Source organism: Apium graveolens, chromosome 1 (genome assembly GCF_009905375.1).
Source record: "Apium graveolens cultivar Ventura chromosome 1, ASM990537v1, whole genome shotgun sequence".
Taxonomy (NCBI): Eukaryota; Viridiplantae; Streptophyta; class Magnoliopsida; order Apiales; family Apiaceae; genus Apium; species Apium graveolens.
The window spans coordinates 175,017,665-175,034,870 of NC_133647.1; the positions used below are offsets into that span (position 1 = coordinate 175,017,665).

General features: G+C 38.1%; 2 protein-coding genes across 2 annotated transcripts; both read right to left on the reverse strand.

Moving 5' to 3' along the window:
- Positions 1-609: 609 nt before the first annotated feature.
- LOC141711686 (uncharacterized) lies at positions 610-1,333 on the reverse strand. The gene is made up of 2 exons (XM_074514300.1): positions 1,250-1,333; positions 610-984 (listed from the first exon to the last, which is right to left on the reverse strand). Exons 1-2 carry the CDS (start codon positions 1,331-1,333, stop codon positions 610-612), a joined length of 459 nt encoding a protein of 152 aa, XP_074370401.1.
- A 56-nt stretch (positions 1,334-1,389) lies between these two features.
- On the reverse strand, positions 1,390-2,750 carry LOC141711691 (uncharacterized). The gene is made up of 4 exons (XM_074514314.1): positions 2,511-2,750; positions 2,299-2,343; positions 1,974-2,192; positions 1,390-1,806 (listed from the first exon to the last, which is right to left on the reverse strand). The coding sequence occupies exons 1-4, from the start codon at positions 2,748-2,750 to the stop codon at positions 1,390-1,392; spliced, it is 921 nt and encodes a 306-aa protein (XP_074370415.1).
- Positions 2,751-17,206: the final 14,456 nt, after the last annotated feature.

The following is a 17,206-nucleotide window of genomic DNA, read 5'->3' on the forward strand; positions in this document are numbered from 1 at the left end:
TTTGGCCGGTTAACTTAAAATCAACCAATATATCAACTACATTTACTTTTCCTGTCCAGATTTTAATATTACGGGCGTAAATCCCGTGCGATGCACAGGTTCTCGTTAATATTTTAAATTTTTATTTATTCAGTTATATTATATTTTAAAATATAATGATTATAAATTTATAATAAAAATAATAGAATAACTTGTGGTCATAATTTAGTTGAATAAATAAACTATTTCTAGTAGTTTAACGATTTAGTAGTTTAGCAGATATATAACACTAATAATACTATTTATTTATACGATAAGTTGTATTCGTAGTTTAGTAGGATAAGTAGACTATGTTTATATTTTAAATAAACGTACTTGCATTAAATTGAATCAAATAACAATACATCCGAGATAAATTCCGGAGCGACATGAACCCACTCCTAGAAATCTGACATAGAATGTGCAACCCTAGTTATAGTATGAGCTACACCATTCGCAGATCTGTGAACAAACCTCACTAGCACCTCATCAAAGTGCTTAAAATAATCAATACAATCTAACACAATTGTATGAAAAAATGAGCGTCCCTGAAGTCCCCTACATGCATCTGCAAGCACTTTAACATCCGTTTCAAAGACACATTTTTTTATAATTCAAAGTCTTTACCCATGAAAGAACTTCTTTTAAGCTAATCGCTTCTGCTTCCCGCGGCTGCATTCTTGCTGAAATCCTTTGAGCTCGAGCTCGAATAAAATTTCCAGCTTCGTTAATCACACAGCCAGTCCCCATGCTTCCAGTTGTATCAAATATAGCTGCATCGATATTCACTTTTACCCAACCTTGAGGCGGTGTAAGCCAACGTCTCGGACTGGAGCTAATAACAGGCATGTTAGTGTGTTTCTCAAGCTGACTTTGTTTCCAATCATGTAGCAGATTCAACGCACCTTCATGAACCCCAAAGACTGATCCTACAATCTTGCTCCACACCCAACGATTACGTCGGTTCTATAGACTCCAACAAACCATTGCTATCAAAATTAAATTCTCTCGAGTGCAAACACTAAAAAGAAAATAAAACACTTCCCATACCGTGCTTTGGTTTTGCAGAGTAATCACCTCCTGGATCCCTACTTTTAGCCACACTTCTTTGGAAATTTAGTAATGGAATAGTACATGCTCGATGTTTTCATCTGGTCCCAAACATCATGAACATTTGGTATCAATTTGTACTCGTTTCTCCGTTAAGGCCACAGCTATTGGTATCACAGACCTGCAAACTCGCCACATAAAATTCGTCACCTTCCCTGGGAGGTCCATTAACCATAACTTTTTCCAAAACTCTGTATTTGGCCATTATTGTTCACCTATTAGTTGTCTATAACAGCTTTTCACAGTAAAAATACCTGTTTGCTATAGGATCCAAAACCATGAATCTTGTTTCACATGCTTTGACACTGGAATGCTTTTAATCAGCTCGATATCCCTATCCTCAAACATATCCTGCAGAATTTCCTCGTCCCATCTGTCCTTACTATCAGCCATTAGATTCCCGATCTTCACATGTTCTAGTTCGCTGGGCATTGTAGTAACGAGATAACCATTATGCCGACAAGGCAACCATGGCATTTTCCATATATTTGTACTTTCCCCGTCCCCAATTCTCCTTCTGCATCCTTGTTGTATAACCTCTTGAGCTTGGAGAATACTTCTCCACATATAGCTAGGATTTGACCCCAACTTCGCATCTATAAAACTGGTATTAGGATAGTACTTAGCTTTCATCAATCTAGTAACAAACGGATTGTCACCGTTCATTGACCTCCACCCCTGTTTTATCAACATTGTGATGTTAAACTTTTTAAGGTCTCTAAAACCCAACTCCCATTATATTTACCTTCACAGAGTCTCTCTCATGCTAACCAACGAATTCCTTTACCACTCTCACCTGTTCCCCACCAAAAAGCATTCATTTGGCGTTGTATACCACTGCATACTTCAGTCGGGATGAGAAATAAATTCATCCAGAAATTGGGTATTGCTTGTGCTGCAGTTTTAAGAAGCACCAGTTTTCCTCCCTTTGACATTTTCTTATTGCTCCAATTTTGCAACTTCTGGCTTACTCTCTCTGTTAAGAATCTGAATGCATTATTTTTCCTCCTTCCAACATACATTGGGAGGCCTAGGTAATTTCCTGGAAATTCTGACTCTTGTACCTGGAGTATAGTACAGATTTGTTGTCTGCAAGTTATATCAGTGTTTGGGCTAAATGTCACAACCGATTTCAGAAAATTAATTGATTGACCTGAAAAACTTTCATACCTCTCCAATATACTTTTCATACTCCTTACTTCTTGAATTGTGGCCCTAAAGAAAAGATAACAATCATCTACACACAAGATATATAGATAAGGGGAGATGGGATCCCCTTGTCTAATTCCCCGTCTTGGCTGAACATGACCAAACTCACTACCATCTCGAATAAAATTATAAGAGACCGTTTCAACACATCTCATAACTCTTTCCACCCATACCCTGTTGAAACCAAATTTGATCATCATACTTTCCAGGAATGTCCATTCAAGACGATCATATGCTTTAGATATGTCTAATTTCAACCCAACCACGCCATTTTTTCCTTGAGTTTTCCGATGAATATAGTGGTTAAGCTCGAAAGCAATGAGAGTATTGTATGTCAATAATCTACCTTCGATAAATGCACTATGATTTTCTAAAATCAAACTTGCTAAACATTGCTTAAGTCGATTAGCCATTACTTTAGATAAAATGCGAAATAGGACGTTACACAATGATATCGGCCGCAAGTTCTTCATTTGTTGCGGTTGTTTTATCTTTGGTATCAAGCAAATCAACGTGCGATTCACACCTTCTGGTAACTCCCCTGTGACAAAGAATGATTGATAGAATTTAACTACATCATCTCCCGCTATGCCCCAGTAACCTTGGTAGAAACCTGGATTCAATCCATCATACCCAGGAGATTTTTCGGGGTACATAGAAAACACCGATTCTTTTACTTCCTCATGTGTGGCGCCCCAAAACCCGGGGTCAGGAGTCTCGGAAGCCACGTCATCCAAACTCACACAACTCACACTACAATATATAAATACTCACGCTTCACGACCTCACACTTATCACACACACTTACAGGTTATTGTCTTGGAAACGAACCATCATAACTAGAGTAATTTTATTACAACCCAAATATAATTAGTCTTACCGGGGTGTGACCTTCAGGTAAGGCTAGTCCGCCGGCCAAATATGCGTTTCTTGTTTCTTACCTTACATAAGTCATATTTATAAATAAGACGAACTATAAACAACTGAAAACTAATCTAGCTTATTCTGACTGCCTGTGGTACAACACCAAACAATCTACGGAACAGCTGGCCATTTCCTACCCGTTTCCTGGCTGTGGATCTCATGGCAGGCATCTTGATTCACTGTTGTGTTGTGTCAATTTAAAAAAACAAGTGTGAACTATAATGCCCAGCATATTAATGTACAGTATGGAAATGACTGTATGATAACATCATATATGATAATTATGTTTTATTCAAAAATAGTTTTCCTTTGTGATACACACCCTCTTATGAAAATAATTCTTTAAGGGATTTTAATATCCTGCGAATACCTTAATAGTAATCCCAACACCTAGGCTTGGGTTACGAGCTTGGGTTACGGTATTGCATCACAATTCCAATTGGAAGAATTAGGACATTCGTTGGAGCCACCGCATACGATGATCAGTCGTACTGCGATAAAAGTAACATTTTCTACTAGTAGAGGGACGACATCTTCACATCTTGGTTATCACCCTTGCCGCATACGGGCTATGTGTCCTTATTTCGGGTATACACACACTCCGCAGGTCCATAGGTACATATTGTATCGTCTCCTACGATACCAGTAATCTATCCAATACACGAAGTACTTGGATCCTACCCCTCCCTTGTCCTTTAGGAAATCCTATCATATCTCGAGAACTCGAACCACATCGAAGTTCCTCCAAGCGTTTTGCTTGTTGATAGGCATATCTTTACTTTATATATATATATATGTACTTCCGAAAGTTTCGGAGGAAGTACTAAGGATGTGAGTTGACCGTTGTCAACAGATAATTAAATAAGGGGGAAAAGTTTCTCCTTGAAACTATATTCAAAATATTAATAAGTCGGGATAATATTCACCGACGAACTGAAATTATTCGAATGATATTCCGAAATCAGAAAGTACGTTTTAAATCAGGATCTAAGATTATTAAATCAATAATAAACCCTTTAATACATAATTAAATGGTAATCGATAATAATCAAATCTCGAATTATTTTACTCTCTAAAAGATTATTTAAAATAATATTCCTCAACTAGTTTGTGTCTACATAATTAATTAATCTATAATGATTAATCGGTTTTGAAATAATTAATCGTCGGAGTATACTACTCCCATAATAAGGAATAAGTATATAGTATTTATTATTCGAACAGTAAAATATAGTTAAGGGAATATGATCGTTGGGAAAATCGTTTTAATAAAAGTTCGAGGTGTTTTAATGTTTCGTAAGTGGACGATGAGTCCCTTTAAAAAAAACGTAGTACTATGGACTTATAACCGTCTTATAATATCACCGAAAATGATTCCTGGGTTTAATCTTAAATCCCGACCGATTCTCGGTCTTATATAATACGTCACGCTTAAAGCGAAATAACATTTCACGATATATACTTTATCGTACAACATCGCTATATTATGCGAAATTCAACAACTATGTATCATGACAAGCATGGTATATATGCAATGATAGTAAAACAATCCTTTCACAACACAACAGTAAAAATGGAGTTGGGTTTGTAAACTTGTCTGGGTATCTCGAGGTGGAGGATGCTCTAGGTTCCGCTCGAAAATCTATAACCATAACATAATTCATTTTGTTAGGTCCCGTTCTAATTTACGGCAACTCGAACTCATGCGCTACTTGTTATGAATCCTCTCAACTTATACTACCCTTATTATTCCTTTAAGTCATATTCACATTATGGTCACTTCATTTTTCTAAGTATCGTAGGTTCATTCTCATTATCGTCGTCGGCTCCGCTTATGGATTCTTACGGTTTCTACTCGCGCGGTCTCGGCTCCGACATTTTTATAAAATTGGAAAATCATTATTTTCGCTTGAAATTTTTATGGAAGTTAGGAAACTAAATATTTTACTCTCTGTAAAAATTTCATGATTTATGAACACTTTTAAGTCTATCCTGTATATTTTCAAAGTTCGTAATTCGTAGCAGTTTTTGTCGCGTAAATCACTTCTACTAAAACGGCCATAACTTTTGATCCGTAAATCGGAATCAAACGATTCAAGCGCCTAAACGATTCTTATAACATTGTATATCCTAAACAAATGTTATTTTTCAAAAATCTATAGTTTACAACTTCGGGACTTTCTGCAGAAACTTAAAGTTACGATTTGTTGGTTTTAACGAAGTTACGTTTACGATCGGGGTTTCGTTTACGCCCTAACTCTTAACACAACCACCAAAAATCATCATATCAACATCAATACACAAACTCCTCTCAAGAGCATCATGTTCTTGAGGCAACAACAACCAACCTTAAATCTACTTAACTTAATCATCAAGATTTCATTAATAACACTCATTACACTAGATTTACTACCTCATACTAAATGGATCTTAAAAATGAATCTTAAATAAAGTTGGGCCAAAGATTTTTACCTTTCTTGAAAGCTTGATATGTATTCTTGAGGATTGTGGAGGCTTGGAAGTGCTTGGTACGATTTTTAGAACCTAAAACCACCATTGAAATCAAGAAACCAAAGAGAGGTTACTATTCATACTATTCACTAGTGAGTTTCTTGAATTTATTCCACCCATCAAACCTTGATAAAAAGAGATGAAAGAATTTTTTTACCTTATTTTAGTTGCTAGGAGGCTTGAGAATTAATTGGGTGATTTTACAAGAGCTAGAACTTGGAGATTTTGAATTGGATTTCCCCATTTTCTTCAATATTGCCGAATGGAAAAAAGTGATGGGGGGGTATTTATACTCCTCTTGGTTGCTTTTCTTGGATGCTTTGTTAGGTTGCTTCTAGGAAGATGAGGTGATATCTTTGAAATTGATTTTATTCTCCTAGTATAGCATTCTAGGTTGATTCTTGGTTGCATATCTGAGGGACAAATCCTAATAGCTTACTAGGTTACAAGCTAAACTACAAGGTTAGCTTCTTTAGCACACTATTTTGCTAGCTAGCTTGATCATCCTATGGTTAGCTCACTATTTGATGAAGTAACCATGGTTACTTCCTTACCATGGTTTAGTTAGTGCGTTACGTTTATTTAATCGTTTACGCGTTCGCTCGGTTACTTAAATGTTCTCCGTAATACTTACTCGTAATTGGTCTGCGAAGTAATTCATTTCATATTTATTCCTTATATTTTTATTTATCATACTTGAATATAAATCCGTAGGATTTTAATCTCGTAATTATATTGTGATTCTTGTAATCCTCGATAAGTCGTAAATACGGTCGTTTTTCAAAGTTCGTTTTCTTCGAAAACTAATAGCGTTTACATACACTCATTTGGTACGTATAGTCGTAATATCAATTCTGAAACTCATTTTCTCATGCACTACATAGTGTGGGCTCAAAAGTTTTTCCCGTCTGTCAGGGTTACTATTCATTAAACGTTTTACAAGGTCTCAAAAATTCGAGTTATTACAGTCCTCCCCTCTAACAAGGATTCCGTCCCGGAATCAATTAGAAAATAAGTGGGGATATCTATTCCTCATTGCGTCTTCAAGTTCCCAAGTTGATTCCTCAACATTTTGATTTCTCCATAAGATCCTAACCAGCTTCACAGTTTTGTTCCTCAGCACTTGTTCTTTCTGGTCCATTATCCTTACTGGCTGCTCGATGTAGGTCAGGTCTGGTTGTAAATCTACCTGCTCGTACTCTATTACATGTCGTGCATCTGCATGGTACTTCCTTAACATGGACACGTGGAACACGTTGTGTACTTATTGCAAATTAGGAGGCAAGGCGAGCTCGTAAGCTAGAGGTCCTATTCTCCTCAAAATTTCAAAGGGTCCTATGAATCTGGGACTCAGCTTCCCTTTCTTTCCAAATCTCATCACTCCTTTCCACAGAGATACCTTCAATAGCACAGAATCTCCTACTTCATATTCCCTATCCTTCCTGGTCTGGTCGGCGTACTTCTTTTGTCTGTCCTGGGCTGCTACCAGTCTTTTCCTGATGAGTCCCACCATTTCCCTGGTCTGTTGGACTAACTCTGGTCCTAATATCTTGTGTTCTCCAACTTCATCCCAACACAGGGGAGAGCGACATCTTCTTCCGTAAAGAGCTTCATACGGGGGCATTCATATGCTAGCGTGATAGCTATTGTTGTAAGCAAATTCGATCAGGGGTAAGTGGGCATCCCAATTTCCTTTGAAATCAATGGCACACGCTCGTAGCATATCTTCTAGGGTCTGAATAGTCCTTTCGCTTTGTCCATCATTCTGGGGGTGGTAAGCGGTACTCATGTTCAGTCTGGTGCCTACACATTCCTGGAAGCTTATCCAAAATCGGGAATTAAACCTTGGGTCTATATCCGACACTATGGCTACAGGAACGCCGTGTCTCACTACAATTTCCTTCAAGTAAATATCTACCAACTTGTCTACGGTGTATCTTTCGTTGATTGGTCGGAAGTGTGCGGACTTGGTCAATATATCTATAATAACCCATATGGCATCGTAATTGGTCTTTGTCCTTGGTAAGCCTGTCACAAAATCCATGGCTATATGCTCCCATTTCCATTCCAGAATCTCTAGGGGTCGTAATAGTCCACTAGGTCGCTGATGTTCAGCCTTCACTCTCTGGCATGTCAAGCACTTGCTGACCCACTTTGCTACTTCTCTCTTCATGTTAGGCCACCAATAATATTCCTTAAGGTCACGGTACATTTTCGTACTTTCTGGGTGGATTGAATATCTAGAGTTGTGCCCTTCGTGCAACAACTCATCTTTTAACTCTTGCACATTTGGAATTCAAATTCGGGACACATACCTCATGATCCCTTTCTCATCCTTCTCGCATCTCACTTCTTCACCGGTCAATGTTCCTCTTTCCTCACTCATCTTCTTTTCCTGAGATACTCGTATCTTTTCGGTCAGCTCCGGTACCAGATTAATCTCAAATAATCCTTTCATTCCCCTACCGGTTATCCTTACGTCAATTTCCATCTTCTTAAATTCCTTAATCAACTCCTCGGATGTCATTATCATCTTTCCTTCCTACTAAGGGCATCAGCCACCACATTGGCTTTACCCGGGTGATACAAAATTTCACAGACGTAGTCTTTTATCAACTCTAACCATCTCCTCTGTCTCATGTTCAGTTCCTTTTGAGTGAAAATATATTTGAGGCTTTTATGGTCAGTGTAGATCTCGCATTTCTCACCGTATAGGTAGTGTCTCCAAATTTTTAGGGCAAATACTATGGCTGCTAATTTTAGATCATGCGTAGGGTATCTGTTCTCATATTCCTTCAATTGTCGAGAGGCATACGCTATAACTTTATCGTGCTGCATCAGTACACATCCTAATCCTTTAAGCGATGCTTCGCTGTATATTACAAACTCTCCCTTTCCATCGGGAAGAGCGAGCATTGGTGCTGACACCAGCCTCCTTTTCAGTTCTTGAAAACTTTCCTCACATTTCTCTATCCAACTTTTCTGTCTTCCGGGTAAGTCTAGTCAGTGGACCGGCTATCTTAGCAAAATCTTGCACGAATCTTCGGTAATATCCTGCTAAACCCACAAAAATCCTGACCTCCGTTGAGGTAGTTGGTCTTTCCCGATTGGATACGGCCTCTATTTTGGCAGGGTCAACCAAAACTCCTTTGTAACTCACCACATGTCCTAAAAACTGAACTTCTCTCAACCAAAATTCGCACTTCGAGAACTTGGCATACAATTTCTCATTCCTCAAGATTTCTAAGACTATCCTCAAATGTTCTGTGTGTTCTTGCTTTGTCTTTGAGTAGATCAGAATATCGTCTATAAAAAACTATCACATATATATCCAGGTACTTTTTGAACACTATGTTCATCAAATCCATAAAGGCTACGGGTGCATTGGTTAACCCAAACGACATAACTAAAAACTCGTAGTGTACATACCTAGTACGAAAAGCAGTCTTCGGTATATCTTCTGGTTTGATTTTCAACTGGTGATATCCTGTTCTTAAATCTATTTTGGAAAAATGTACAGCTCCTTTGAGTTGATCGAATAGGTCATCAATTATGGGAAGAGAGTACTTATTCTTAATAGTCAGCTTATTCAGCTCTCGATAGTCTATGCATAATCTCATGTTGCCGTCTTTTTTCTTTACGAACAGTATTAGCGCTCCCCATTGAGACACATTGGGCCTTATCATTCCATTATCTAATAACTCTTGCAGTTGAGAAGCTAGTTCCTTCATCTCAACTGGGGCTAGCCTATATGGGGCCTTGGATACTAGTGCCCTTCCTAGTGCTAACTCTATAGCGAACTCTATTTTTCGGTCAGGTGGCAATCCTGGTAAGTTTTCTGGAAATACATCCTCGAATTCATTTACTACCTGTATATTAGGGACTTCCTTCTTGGTATCTATCACATAAGCCAAATAGGCTTCGTTACCTTTTCTTAACAATCTTTTTGCCTGAAGCATGGTTAAAAATTTGTGGTTCTGTTGTTGACCTTTAAACACTACTTCTTTTTCATTCTGCACTCTTATCTTTACTTTCTTCCATTCACAATCTATTTGCGCTCCGTTACTGGATAACCAATCCATTCCTAAGATTATATCAAATTCTCCTAACGCGAATGAGATTAGGTCGACCTCGAAGATCTTCTCTTCTAGTTTCAACTTGCACTTAGGGTGTACTTGATTTACAGGAATTATTTCTTTGTTTGCTATTTCCACTCGTAAGATCTCACGTAAGGGTATGGCATTAAGTTTTAACTTTTTAGAAAAATATTGAGATATAAAAGACTTGGTTGCTCTAGAATCAAATAGGACATTTGCATGTTCGGAATTTAACAAAAGGGTACCTGCTATCTCGTCAGTGTTTCGGACAGCATCCTGAACAGTCATGTTGAAGGTCCTAGCAGCTGGGGGTCTGTTGGATGCAGCTTTGCTCATTCCTGAGGCTGGGGGCTTCAATGTTGGGCAATCCTTTCTCTTGTGTCCTACCTTTCCACAACACGTTATATTGGACCGGGTGCAGATGTTGGCAAGGTGTCCGATTTGGTCACACCGGTAACATCTCAGAGGGGCTCTTGTCTGGGTACACACTCCAAGGTGTCTCTTCTTACAGGTTTGATACTCTGGTATTGGGGCACGTGGTTGGCTATGAAATGTTGCCCTAGATTTTCCGTCGCCCTGGCCAATGCTCTCACTCAAGGCCTTTCTGAATTCGGGGCCTCGTGCAGGTTGGGACACCGCTCCCCTGATGAACTTGCTCGGAAGGCTCCTGTTCCCGGTTCCTATTCCTTTGCTTCCTATCTTCTTCTTCCTATTTTCCTTCTCCTTCATACTCTGCTCACTGTCGGCTTCAACAATCGAGACTTTATGTACTAAGATGGCATTTTCTGTCAGCTCTAATACTGCTACTCGGTTCTGTATCCACTGTTTCAGACCAAGCTGAAACCTTCGCGCTTTCTTTTCTTCGGTATTCACAAACTCAGGCACAAATCTCGACAACTCAGTAAATTTGGCCTCATATTCTGCCACAGTCATCTTATCATGTTTCAACTCCAGAAACCTAATCTCCATCTGGGTTTCCATAAACCTAGGGAAGTACTTGTATAAGAACAGTCGGGTAAATCTATTCCATGGAATTACAACATCAGTTTCTAGGTTTCGTTTGGACTCCCACCAGTAGTTAGCTTCTCCTTTCAGCATGTAAGAAGCGAAAATGGTCTTATGTCGTTCCTCAACACCTAGTATCTCGAAGGACTTTTCTATCTCTTTGAGCCAGGCCCGTGCTTCAACGGGGTCGGCAGATCCTAGAAACTTTTGGGGTTTGAGAGATTTGAAGGCTCTAAAGGCAGTAGCTGTAGTCTGTTGGGCAGCATGTGGCTGTGGTGGAATAGGCTGTTGGTTCAGATTTGCTCTTAGCAGTTCCATAAATTCATTCAAGGGGTTTCCTCCCTGATGGGTATCATCAGCCTCTTCTTCTATATATTCTTCCTCATCATATTCATTATAGTCTAGGTCTTCTCCACTTTCCTCATTCATTACTGGGTCAGGTTCACCTCGTTGTTGGTTAACAGATTCTGTCGGCTGTGCCCTGGTTCCTCTTCTATGGGGTGGCATTGTTTTGATATTAAAAATTGGTAAACATATTTGTAATTATAACTGTTGAATTATTTTATTCATATGTAAACATGTCATTTATTATCTAGCAGGTTTTTATAAAGTGCAATAATGTTGACATCATTTCTTAATAACTGCTTAGATATATATTAATAAGATCTCCCATTTATATCTTGGGGATGAAACAACTAGCCGAATTCATACATGCTTGATTACAATATATCACTACTAGTTCTGAATACTGAAATGAAAATACATAAGCCGTGTACCCCGAAGGGCTAGGAACGCTATCTACTACTAGCTATCCTATCAAAATTGGTGACAAGTCACCCAGCCTTCTTCAAGGTCTATATCTAGTCACTAGTCTCTCAGTCACTATCACTGCGAGTGAAGTCACGCACCCTCCTCATCGCTCATGCAATCATCAGCTCTGCATCAACTACCGGGATGTATCCTCCAACTGATGTCATCCTCATCTGAACCCTGGTACAGAGCTCGATCCCGTCGATCTCTCTGCGAGCTATGGCTGGGGAAGCAGCTCTGAAATCTCCTGGGTATCCTAGTCGGGTGGCTCTCTCAACTGTCAGTGCCTGGCGTAACTCCACAATACGAGCAGATACCGTAGTGATCTCAGCATTAAGCTGACCCACTATCCAGTCATGTACGGCTACATGCATGGTCGCCGGTGGTGGTAGAGGTGAATCTGGGTCGCTAGAGGATATGTCATGAACCTCGTGGAACTGTGCATGTATCGCCTCCTCATCATCATCATCAGTATAGGGCATAGGGCTCTGGATCCCTTGGGGTGGTGTAGGAGAGCGAATAGCCTGGTGAGGGTACATCTCTACATCTCTCCAGACTACGCCATTAGCTATGGGAACAAGAAGCTCAATCTCCTCCTCTAGTACATCCTCAATAGGGTCATCATCTGAATCATCAATGGGTGGGCTCTCTGGCTCGGGAATAGAGTTACGCTCAGGAATCATGACATCATCAACAGGATCAACCTCCCTCCTAGGCTCCACTGATACCTGACACAATAGGCAAGGTGTTACTAACTTAGAGTTGGAATTCCTTTGAGGGTAAAACTGTCAAGACTACCCGTGTAGCCCGACGACGAACTCGACTTGAGCTCTAATTGATTATTTTATTATTCTTATGTCTACGTATTTTATGTCCTATCGTTTCCAAGATTTGATAACCTAAGGCTATGATACCATTTATGTGGCGCCCCAAAACCCGGGGTCAGGAGTCTCGGAAGCCACACCATCCAAACTCACATAACTCACACTACAATATATAAATACTCACGCTTCACGACCCCACACTTATCACACACACACACTTACAGGTTATTGTCTTGGAAACAAACCATCATAACTAGAGTAATTTTATTACAACCCAAATATAATTAGTCTTACCGGGGAGTGACCTTTAGGTAAGGCTAGTCCGCCGGCCAAATATGCGTTTCTTGTTTCTTACCTTACATAAGTCATACTTATAAATAAGCCGAACTATAAACAACTGAAAACTAATCCAGCTTATTCTGACTACCTGTGGTACAACACCAAATAATCTACGGAAGAGCTGACCATTTTCTACCCATTTCCTGGTTGTGGTTCTCATGGCAGGCATCTTGATTCACTGTTGTGTTGTGTCAATTTAAGAAAACAAGTGTGCGCTATAATGCCCAGCATAATAATGTACAGTATGGAAATGACTGTATGATAACATCATATATGATAATTATGTTTTATTTAAAAATAGTTTTCCTTGGTGATACACACCTTCTTATGAAAATAATTCTTTAAGGGATTTTAATATCCTGCGAATACCTTAATAGTAATCCCAGCACCTAGGCTTGGGTTACGGTATTGCATCACAATTTCAATTGGAAGAATTAGGACATTCGTTGGAGCCACCGCATACGATGATCAGTCATACTGCGATAAAAGTAACCTTTTCTACTAGTAGAGGGACGACACCTTCACATCTTGGTTATCACCCTTGCCGCATACGGGCTATGTGTCCTCATTTCAGGTATACACACACTTCGCAGGTCCATAGGTACATATTGTACTGTCTCCTTTGGTACCAGTAGTCTATCCAATACACGAAATACTTGGATCCTACCCCTCCCTTGTCCTTTAGGAAATCCTATCATATCTCGAGAACTCGAACCACATCGAAGTTCCTCCAAGCGTTTTGCTTGTTGATAGGCATAGCTTTACTTCATATATATATATATATGTGTACTTCCGAAAGTTTCGGAGGAAGTACTAAGGATGTGAGTTGACCGTTGTCAACGAATAATTAAATAAGGGGGAAAAGTTTCTCCTTGAAACTATATTCAAAATATTAATAAGTTGGGATAATATCCACCGATGAACTAAAATTATTCGAATGATATTCCGAAATCAGAAAGTACGTTTTAAATCAGGATCTAAGATTTTTAAATCAATAATAAACCCTTTAATATATAATTAAATGGTAATCGATAATAATCAAATCTCGAATGAGTTTACTCTCTAAAAGATTATTTAAAATAATATTCCTCAACTAGTTTGTGTCTACATAATTAACTAATCTATAATGATTAATCTGTTTTGAAATAATTAATCATCGGAGTATATTACGCCCATAATAAGGAATAAGTATATAGTATTTATTATTCGAACAATAAAATATAGTTGAGGGAATATGATCGTTGGGAAAATCGTTTTAATAAAAGTTCGAGGTATTTTAATATTTCATAAGTGGACGATGAGCTCCTTTAAAAAAATGTACTATTATGGACTTATAACCGTCCTATAATATCACCGGAAATGATTCCCGGGTTTTATCTTAAATTCCGATCGATTCTCGGTCTTATATAATACGTCACGCTTAAAGCGAAATAACATTTCACGATATATACTTTATCGTACAACATCGCTATATTATGCGAAATTCAACAACTATGTATCATGGCAAGCATGGTATATATGCAATGATAGTAAAATAATCCTTTCACAACACAACAATAAAAATGGAGTTGGGTTCGTAAACTTGCCTGGGTATCTCGAGGTGGAGGATGCTCTAGGTTCCGCTCGGAAATCTATAACCATAACACAATTCATTTCGTTAGGTCCCGTTCTAATTTACGGCAACTCGCACTCATGCGCTACTTGTTATGCACCCTCTCAACTTATACTACCCTTATTATTCCTTTAAGTCATATTCACATTATGGTCACTTCATTTTTCTAAGTATCGTAGGTTCATTCTCATTTTCGTCGTCGGCTCCGCTTATGGATTCTTACGAACTCGCGCGGTCTCGGCTACGACATTTTTATAAAATTGAGAAATCATTATTTTCGCTTGAAATTTTTATGAAATTTTGTAAACTCAATATGTTACTCTCTGTAAAAATTTCATGATTTATAAACACTTTTAAGTCTATCCTTTATATTTTCAAAGTTCGTAATTCGTAGCAGTTTTTGTCGCGTAAATCACTTTTACTAAAACGGCCATAACTTTTGATCCGTAAATCGGAGTCAAACGATTCAAGCGCCTAAACGATCCTTAACCATTGTATATCCTGAAAAAGGTTATTTTTAAGAATCTATAGTTTACAACTCCGGGACTTTCTGCAAAAACTTAAAGTTACGATTTGTTGGTTTTAACGAAGTTACGTTTACGATCGGGGTTTCGTTTATGCCCTAACTCTTAACACAGACACCAACAATCATCATATCATAATCAACACACAAAATCCTCTCAATAGCATCATGTTATTGAGGCAACAACAACCAACCTTAAATCTACTTAACTTAATCATCAAGATTTCATCAATAACACTCATTACACTAGGTTTACTACAACATACTAAATGGATCTTAAAAATGAATCTTAAATAAAGTTGGGCCAAATATTTTTACCTTTATTGAAAGCTTGAGATGTATTCTTGAGGATGGTGGAGGCTTGGAAGTGCTTGGTATGATTTTTAGAACCTAAAACCACCATTGAAATCAAGAAACCAAAGAGAGGTTACTATTCATACTATTCACTAGTGAGTTTCTTGAATTTATTCCACCCATCAAACCTTGATAAAAAGAGATGAAAGAATTTTCTTACCTTAGTTTAGTTTCTAGGAGGCTTGAGAATTAATTGGATGATTTTACAAGAGCTAGAACTTGGAGATTTTGAATTGGATTTCCCATTTTTCTTCAATATTGCCGAATGGAACAAAGTGATGGGGGGGTATTTATACTCCTCTTGGATGCTTTGTTAGGTTGCTTCTAGGAAGATGAGGTGATATCTTTGAAATTGATTTTATTCTCCTAGTATAGCATTCTAGGTTGATTCTTAATTGCATATCTTAGGGACAAATCCTAATAGCTTACTAGGTTACAAGCTAAACTACAAGGTTAGCTTCCTTAGCACACTATTTTGCTAGCTAGCTTGATCATCCTATGGTTTGCTCACTATTTGATGAAGTAACCATGGTTACTTCCTTACCATGGTTTAGTTAGTGCGTTACGTTTATTTAATCATTTACGCGTTCGCTCGGTTACTTAAACATTCTCCGTAATACTTACTCGTAATTGGTTTGCGAAGTAATTCCTTTCGTATTTATTCCTTATATTTTTATTTATCCTACTTGAATATAAATCCATAGGATTTTAATCTCGTAATTATATTGTGATTCCCGTTATCCTCGATAAGTCGTAAATACGGTCGTTTTTCAAAGTTCGTTTTCTTCGAAAAGTAATAGCGTTTACATATACTCATTCGGTACGTATAGTCGTAATATCAACTCTGAAACTCATTTTCTCATGCACTACATAGTGTGGGATCAAAAGTTTTTCCTGTCTGTCAGGGTTACTATTCATTAAACATTTTACAAGGTCTCAAAAATTTGAGTTATTACATCATGCGTAACTGGTTCGATCAATTTCAAATTCTGCTCCTCTGTGACTTAATTAATGATCTCATGCTCAGAAATTCTGTCTGTTGTCACAGTCGCCTGGAACAATTCTTCAAAATAGTCCGTGATTATATGTTTTATATCTTCAGGATTATCCTTCCAAACTCCATGTTTATCTTTTAATCTTGTCACCTGATTATTCCTTTTCCTTTCATTAGCATAACTATGAAAAAATCTTGTATTTTGATCTCCTTCCTTGAGCCAAAACTTTTTTTCTCGTTGCTTCCAATAGACCTCCTACTTTTCAAGTAACTGCAAAAATTCCCATATAGCTTTAATTTACCATCCTATTCCGTATCCATCTCGTCGATATCTATATCTTCGCATCTCCTTTCTAGTTTCTTGGATTTTGATTCTCATCTCCTTCACTCTACCTCCCCCCCCACTCTTCAAGCTTTAAACAATAATAGTTCATTTTTTCGACAATATTTCTACCCATCATATGTGTCCAACTTTCCTGTACTAGATTAAAACACTGCTCTTCTTTGATCCATATGTTATCAAAATGAAAACATTTTTTCCTTGGAGCATACATCAATTATTCAATTCTAAGAAGAGAGGCATATGATCAGATGTCGATACCTCGATGATTTTGACAGTAGCTCGAGGAAACATATCTCTCCATTCTTGATTAGCCAATACCCTATCGAATCTTTCTTGAACCAATATTGAAGTACCCCTCGACTTTTTCCATGTGAATTCGTTGCCAATATATCCTAAATCACTCAGCCCACTTTCACACACGACTTCTTTAAATCCTTTTAGCAACACAGTTTCATGTCTACGTCCTCCTTGCTTTTCATGAACATACATCATTGTTAGTAATATGTTGTGAACTTGACGATAAATTAAACAAA